The sequence below is a fragment of the Lepidochelys kempii genome, chromosome 5 (assembly GCF_965140285.1).
Source record: "Lepidochelys kempii isolate rLepKem1 chromosome 5, rLepKem1.hap1, whole genome shotgun sequence".
Taxonomy (NCBI): domain Eukaryota; kingdom Metazoa; phylum Chordata; order Testudines; family Cheloniidae; genus Lepidochelys; species Lepidochelys kempii.
In genome coordinates this window covers 12978656-12987188 of record NC_136384.1, presented here as the reverse complement: position 1 = coordinate 12987188, position 8533 = coordinate 12978656, and the positions used below count along the sequence as shown (strand labels likewise).

General features: G+C 38.5%; 1 protein-coding gene across 2 annotated transcripts in view; it reads right to left on the bottom strand.

The window, feature by feature from the left end:
* Nucleotides 1-524: 524 nt before the first annotated feature.
* ARK2N (arkadia (RNF111) N-terminal like PKA signaling regulator 2N) overlaps nucleotides 525-8533 on the bottom strand; it is an 82512-nt gene continuing 74503 nt past the window's right edge. For both annotated transcript variants that reach the window (XM_073343456.2, XM_073343457.2), the window contains exon 5: nucleotides 525-3522. In XM_073343456.2, the coding sequence (XP_073199557.1) occupies nucleotides 3333-3522 (190 nt within the window). In that variant the 3' untranslated portion in view covers nucleotides 525-3332. The remainder of the gene's footprint in view (nucleotides 3523-8533) is intronic.

Below are 8533 nucleotides of genomic sequence, written 5' to 3'. Positions count from 1 at the left end.
TGACATGGGTGGTCACAGAGGAAGAGTTGTGATCCCAGGTAGCTGGGGCAAATCCTATGGAAGGCTTTGAGTATCAGGACTGAGACTGAATTGGACATGGTATTCTCATCCCTACTTGTGGTCCCTGCCGGTAAGGTTTAAGGCACATGGTGGGAATGGTTTGTAGAAACCTGTCTTGCTGGTACCCATGGTGTACCTAGGTCCTATAAATAAATATAGGAATCCACTATTCATTGTCACCAGTTGTCACCTCCCATCAGTACCATAATCCAAAATTGTTGTGCTGGACCAAGTCTTTGACATGCTGGATAAAGGAAAGCTTTTGTGGTGAGGAAATAAAACATTTAACATTCTAGGCATCTAACTGAATGTCAGAGAAGGGAATAGTACTGAATTCTAAAAGTATATAACCCACTCTCAGAGCTTAAAGGCTTTATTTTGGAGGCACTCCAAATATCACAGTATTAAATGGAAGTGGAAAAAAAACTCCCACACACGGTAATATTGTTTAAATAATACACTCTATTTTATTTTGTCTTAAAATAGTTTAACCTTTATGCTACAGACTTGTTTCAAAAAACAGAAGGTCTCATCTTGCACCAAAAATATATATATATTTATTTTTTTTTATATATATATATATATATAACACTCTTATTATTTTTTTCCTCCAAAGACCATTAAATACTAGATGGAAAATGAGAACTAAATAATGAGTGTCAAGAAGAACCAAATTTTTAACTAGAGTTGCACATTTTAAACATTAAATTCTAAGCAATGATTTGTCTCCACTGCAGAAGATTCCAAGTTCAAACGCTAGCAATAGAGGAACTGCTGAACCATAAAGGGCTTAAGACAGTGCCCACTGAAGTCAATGGAAAGCCTCCGATTGCCTTCAGTGGGCTTTGGGATCAGGCCCCAAGTGCATTGGTTGTTCGCCATACAATGGCTAACATTTCACTTTCCTGTTGAGAAGAGCAAAATTGTCCAGGCACCTTTTGCTCTCTTAAAAAAAATCCCCCAAAACAAAAAAAGAAATACTTCCTAGCTATCCAGTGATTGTGGTTTTTAGATCACTACCCTTTAAAATTTGTTAAAAGAATAAAAGAAATATGTAGTGTTTTAAATAAAAGAAAAGAAAACCAGCATCAGACTAAAATACATGATTTGTTTAAAACAAACACAGTGCACAATTGAAGGAAGTTTGGTTAGGATGCAGTCATTTTTATATATACATGGAAGTCACATCATATACAAACTGAGAAACAGAAAGTCTGTTTGCAATTTTTTAAATGGAAGGACTACAAATGGGTCCCTGCAGCTTTCTTAGAAACTGATCTTTTAAAGACAACTTCATGAAACAGTAAAAAGCAGCCACACTAAATCATCTTTCCCAGTTAACCTACAGCATGGTGCTAATCTGCTAAAATGATGGATAAGTTATGTAATTAACCAATTAGGAAAAAAGATCAATAGTCACTATTAATATAGTGAACCAATATTACAGGACAGTTCTCTACTGCAATGAGTATGGATTCCATTCACTACACTCCCTCCCACCCCCAAACAAAGACCAATTACTAGAAGCACCAAATACATCTTACAGGTTATGGTCATGCAACACGCTGATCACCATTTACTGTTTTAGAAACTTTTAAAACAGAATATAAATCCTTTTCCTAGTTGCTCTTTAAAGTGCAGTCACAACCTTTCCACTTTTTGAAGCAAAGCAAACTGTTTACTATTAACAATACTAGAATCATTTTTTTTTAAACAAATCTATGCTACCAAAGGCAAAATGCTTGTCCATACAGCAAATTTTTGGAAGCCACCCTGTGCTCTTGCAAACTGACACCAAATCAACCAGACCAGGACTCGCGGTGTCCTTTCTACTTGCTGCATAACCCTAGCTGGTAAAAATTCTGTGTCGGAACTGTAGAAAAATCCCATTAAAAGCATTTTGAATACAAAAGGACACATTTCAATTGCACAATAGATATTTAAAGTGAACATCCTCTTGTTTTGAAGTTTAGTCTTTGGTTTTTACCTTGAACAGGAGCCAGTGTGAGTGATTAAGGGCTACTTCAATACTTACTATAGGGACTAATGCTTACTAGAGTGTCTAGTCCAATTGATTTCACTGTAGTAAACACCCAGCTTTGGTAGGTAAGTGTTTGCAGGATCAGACCCTAAGAGAGGTTCAAACACTAGGATAGAAAACATGACCTAAGATAGGTAAATGGGCAGAACTACTTAAAACCAAAGGATAAGTGTAGGCCCTGATCCTGCAAAGTACTAAAGCACATTGACAGTTTTAAGCATTTGAGTAGCCCCATTGATTTCAATGGGGCTACGCTGGTGCTTAAAATTACACATCTGCTTAAGTGCTGTGCTGGAATGGGGCCTGATAGAGTAAGTTTTCTGGAGAAGATGATTGAAGGAAAGAGGTAAAATACAAAAGGAACCTTTCAGAAGGAAGAAGATTGAGAGGCATGGTTAAAAAAAATCAGGATCCTAAAATGCAAGGGATTCAGATCCCTTTAAAATGGGCAGGAATGCGGGTCTTTTTGTGACTATTTTCTTATGCTTTTGTGCTGATCAGCTGCTATTAAGTCATTGTTATTTGGGGGGGAAGAGGGGGGAAATGTAACATCTGTGGCAAATGACCAATAAAACACCATAGCCAAGAAAGACAGAAGACAGCACTGAACAGAATGTAAACTATAAATTACAACAGAAAATGACAATCCTTGAATTAAAAAGTTGTCCAGTGCATGTTATGGGCCTTTCTATAAAACGACAGTCCTGCTGGTGAAGAAACCAAATCAAATTGGGTAAATACTGTTGGTCCAATTTTCAGAAGGGCTGAGCACTTGCAGTTCCACTGAAATCAATGGAAGGGGGCTCAGCACCTCTCAAAATCAGGCCATCACTGTCTCTGATGCTCACAAAGCAAAAACACTAGCTTCTAGCAACAAAATCAATTTACTGGTAAATTAAAATCATTTTGATATCAGTGGTGGGAGAGGATGGGAGCGTGTATCTGTCTGCACAATTATTTCTTTAGATTAACACACACAATGCATAACCATAGGTGTCATTTAAATTCAGTGCTATCAAGTTTTCATACTAGGAAAAATCCTCCTTTGAGAAGGTAATATATTTGAAGCGATATTAAAATGACACTGCATTCTGATGGAAAAGGAAATTCTCCAGGAGTTTTAAGTCCATAACGCTAAGAACAGGGCTTCTGAAGCTGAAGCTACAACAATGAACTTCCGTGCCATAAAGAGGGGAAGGGATGGTGGGGGCAAAAACACAGTGACATTGCTTTACAGTAGATATTTGCGTCTGGTATCCTCGTCCAAAGTGAGATCAACTACTTCTGGGGGTGAAGCCCAATTCTGCTGGGGGGCCACCGCTGTCCATGACTGTGTTTGCCGAGTGCTAATGTACTGTGAGCCTGAGCCATGTTTCCAGGAAGACACACTCTGAATCACACCTCCCCTAGGATGGGCACACCTGCAACAAAGCGAAGAGCAAAAGCATTAACACTATTGTCAACTCTCCATATAAAATCCTTCATTGCAATATTTCAAGGTGTTAATTTGCATCCAATTAACAGGTCTCTCTGCAAAATTTGCTCGTGCCTTTTCCATTTGTGGAGTCCATGAAGGTCTGCCAACATGACTTACTACATTTTTATATATATATTTTTTGTGTATATATACATATATATATACACACACACACATATATACATACACACACACACACATGAGACCAGATTCCCATTACCAGAGATGATACATGCCTTACAACGATTATAGTAGACATACCTATGTTTTGTACAATTATTTTTTTAAAAAATAAGCCATTATCCTTTATTGCCTTTGTAGCCCAGTGGGGTATTATATTTACTTGTATTATATTCACTGCTTTGTATCATATTCTGATTCATTATATTCAACAGTATATATATATATTCAACAATATATATTTATTATATTCAACAGTAATGCAAGGAACTTACAGGCTTGTATCCTGTAAGACACTGGCTGCAGCAGTTTTCATAGGCCTCAATCCTCATGCTCTTTGGCATAGATAAATTTACGTAACACAAGTTTTGGGGAACTGGAAGTAGAGCTTAGCGGGGAATTTTGTCTATAATGACATCAGCCAACAATAGAAACATGAACACACACCAACTTCTGGAAGGTTCTGGACGGAACATCCAACCGTAAGAGTGCCATGGCAACGAACTGACCTACATGATGAGTTAAAATCATAAATTTACTAACCTATACAACCTAACATTGGTAAGGGGAGGAAATACAAATAAGGAAGAGGGGGAAAACCCCTACTGAATATACATTAGACACGTAACATCAGAGTAATATTATAAAATTTGCATCCCAGTGTGTGGTCACTTGTAGAGGGAGAGGGAGAGGGAGAGGGAGAGAGATGTAGCCCTTGGGAGGGGCCAGAATAATGGCCCCTGGTGAAGATGAGGAAGGTGACGGTGATGAGGAAGATAATGGCTAACATTTCAGGTTGTTCTGCAAGGGATGGTGAGAGTATGGATATTCAGATATACTTTATGTATTATCTTTATTTACCTTACTGAGTTAGAGTGTGTGTGACTTTGCTAAATGTATTAACAGATTATTTATTTGTAAATTTAAAAGAGTTCCTATAGTGTGAGCGTTGCACCTGTGCACATCGGGGTTCCCAATTATATAATAATTGTAATAATACAGGGCTTGATCTTGGGACAAGAACCTGTCTAACCTTAAGGTGATAACTGGGTATTCTTATTCATAATCTATAGATCAGGCTACAGATTGGTGCCTGAACAGTGACCCTGAGGGCATACCGCGGTAATCTCCCTACCCGGGATAGGTAAACTCACCTCTGGTAAAATCTAAATTAAAATCCAGGTAAACTCTTAGTCAGAATTTGGTTCCTGTCAGAAACACTCACTGTAACTCACCAGGGACTTGCTCTTTCCCCCTCTGCTATTGTTCCTCTTTTCTAGTTCTTTGCCTCTAGTCTACTATTTCTGCTTTTTCTTAGCAAGAGAGGGAGGGTATGCCCCCCTGGAGGACAGTAGTAACACAGACCCACATCAAACAGAGGAGCACTTGATTTCTTGACTATCAGATTCACTTGGCATGCCAGAGGCAGGGTGGGACCCTCGTGGGTAACCACCTGTCTCCCACCATTAGATGCTCAAGGAAATTATAACCACATAAGGGATGCAAGTGAGTGATGTGGGACTTCAGCCTGACTGCACTCCTCATTGGGTATTATCGACTAGTCACTGGTGTTTAGAATCACGCAAGGAGGGGATTCCTTTATACACATGTTAAGGGGGCTTTGTAAACTGGTTGTAATTTTGAGGTACCTATAAGAGTTACTATGGCAGTCGCATTTGGCCCAATGACCCACACTTTGAGGTGGTGCCAAGAGGCCGCAGCGGCTCAGAACTTGTACGGTCCAGGATACTTTATTTCAGTCCCCTCAGCTCTCCCGGGCTGAGCCCAGATCCATCTATCAGCAGCCTCCCCTTTGCTGCTCTGTAGGTCCCGACGGGGTAATTATTCTCCATCGGATAAGAGCACATTAGCCATCGAGGGAAGAGAGGGGGAGCAGAACCCCATCCCCTCTGCTTTTCTTGAGACTTGTTCAAGTAATTGTTGAAACTGGTTAAGGGGTTAATTATTTAAGGAGGGACACGTCTACATATGTACAGTGTTAAGTGCTTATTGCGCAGATTTAGAATGCAGCTAGCTAGTAAGATTTAATTGAGCTCATTTGAAGTAGGAGTTGGAGGTAAGTGGAGTAGAGTCTGCTCAGAATTCTGGTTGTGGTCGACCAAAACATAGCATACAAACATATTAAAGATTATGGAGGAGGTTTCATACAAATGCAACATGGACTAATTTTTAATCGCCCTAACTTGAATTTGTGTGGGGGGGTGGAGGGTGAGAAAACCTGGATTTGTGCTGGAAATGGCCCAACCTGATGATCACTTTAGATAAGCTATTACCAGCAGGACAGTGGGGTGGGAGGAGGTATTGTTTCATATTCTCTGTGTATATATAAAGTCTGCTGCAGTTTCCACAGTATGCATCCGATGAAGTGAGCTGTAGCTCACGAAAGCTCATGCTCAAATAAATTGGTTAGTCTCTAAGGTGCCACAAGTACTCCTTTTCTTTTTGCGAATACAGACTAACACGGCTGTTACTCTGAAACCTAACTTGTGGGTTTGTTCATATGATCATATGTCTAATGTAACGTAACAACTAATGCTCATCAGTGGTTAAAGACTCAAATGGAGAAATGAGAAGCAACAAGACTGTCTAAGCACAGCTGTTAGTATAAATCCAATTTCCACCAAACCAGGGTGTTAAAATCCCAGGAGACTAAATTAAACGGTAATATAAAGGAATGGTTGAATAAAAAGTATCAAAGGAACAAGGGAAAAACCCTTACTTACCAGAAAGTACCAAAAGCTTCATTTTAGAGACCTTGTAACTATGCATTTAGCCCGTACCCTGTAATCCACCAAGACAACAGGCTCTGTGCTTTTAGCTTGTAATTTTTAAGTAATCCTCAGCAGCAAAATCACTTAGCCTTTGACCAGCAACTAACATGTTACTGAAAGGGGAAGTACTTTTGCACTCTGTGCTTAGGAGGAAAAGGGGAAGTAGGCAAAGAAAATTGCTTCTAACTTGAATTTGGCAGCATATTATTAAAGAGTAGGGACCCATAAAACATCTTATATATATTTTAAAAACATATCCCATAAATTGAGAGAGAAGGTTCAGCATCTTTTAGACAGACTAGACATAACCTTGTCTAAATGTGCATGTACAAGATAAAGCAAACTCTGTTTACTACTCCTCTAACTTGTAAGTGGTAGGGGAAGCAGTGCATAAGAACACAAAAACGGCCATACTGGGTCAGACCAAGGGTCCATCTAACCCAGTATCCTGTCTTCCAACGGTGGCTAATGCCAGGTGCACCAGAGGGAATGAACAGAACAGGTAATCATCAAATGATCCATCCCTGTCACCCATTCTCAGCTTCTGGCAAACGGAGGCTAGGGACACCATCCCTGCCCATCCTGGCTAATAGCCATTGATGGACCTATCCTCCATGAGAAAAAGTAGAAAAAGGAGTGAGGTAACGGCCTTAGGGAATAGTCAAGCATTAAGTATTTATATTTTTTTGTTACTTGCATGTTTGTATTAGATATATTCCTAATTTAACTAATTGGTTGTGCATTATTATTCCAAAAATAGGTATCATGTTAGTTGCAATTCCAGACTTACCCAACATGGTAAAGGAAGTCAGCAACATATAATCTTTCTGCTTCACACAGGAATTATTCTTTTAAGGAACTATTGACGCCTCTCACAAGCGACAGGTAGAAAACTTTGCTACCACAATATACATCATGTTTATTATTATAGGTCCTAGTTCATGAAAATAAAACATTGAATCTATCTAATTGCAATTTTCCCTTTATATTTCCTAAATAAAGAATGTGTTTTTTTTTTGCCCATTTCTGTTTTAATCTAGAATTTAAAGATTAAAGAAAAGCAAGCTCCTGACTAAATCATTAAACTTCTTTTATAGATAAACCAAGGTTGTAAACCCAGGACATTTAATAATTTCAACCCTTAGGTTTCCTGGACTTGCTCTGAGCAGCAATATTTAATCCATTGGTGGTATAGTTTGTGGTATGTTGGGATTACTTGTTTGGATTTATTTTTATGTTTTGTGTCACGTAACTAGTTTAGGATTTTTCATACTTTTGTTTTTATTGCAACAATCTTTTTGTGCGCAAAGATGTAAATAATAAAATTATTACTAGTAAAACATTTTTCTTTGTGGTACCACACTATTTCAGTATTATAATTAAAATCTAATTACAATGGGTGTGTCCCTATATTACAGCTAGGGTGGTTCAATCTTTGCAGAAATCAAAGATAGTTAAAATTAAATTATTAATTGAAACAAACCTAACTAATCGATGTGTATATAACACACACACAAAATTTTGATTTAGAGTTTGTCAAGCCATGTGGCCAGTTTGGCAGAACCCAGATTAAAATTCAGAAGTTCACTGAGCAAACCACCATCATATTAATGTAGGTTTCATAGCTATATTACAGCTACAATGCAGCACTCTTGCTGTCCTGACAGTTTGTTCAGGGAAGCACCTGGCCAATTACATGCAGACTCTCAAGCTCCAGTACGTGTACCATGTGAAGGAAGCAAAGAAAACAGACTTTGTAGTAAACCTCCAAATGATGACCTCTAAGGCTGAAGTAACTGTGGTCTGGAATCAATGGCAGCAGCCTACTCTTTGGTGCACTGCTATCTTTGAAGCCATATGATTTTGTCCCCAAATGGCAGTATACCGAACTCAAGGACGACTAATTATCATGGACAGTATTGAATTTATTGCCTGAACTGATGGTATCAATGTATATATGTACTAGAAAACAATATGTATCTA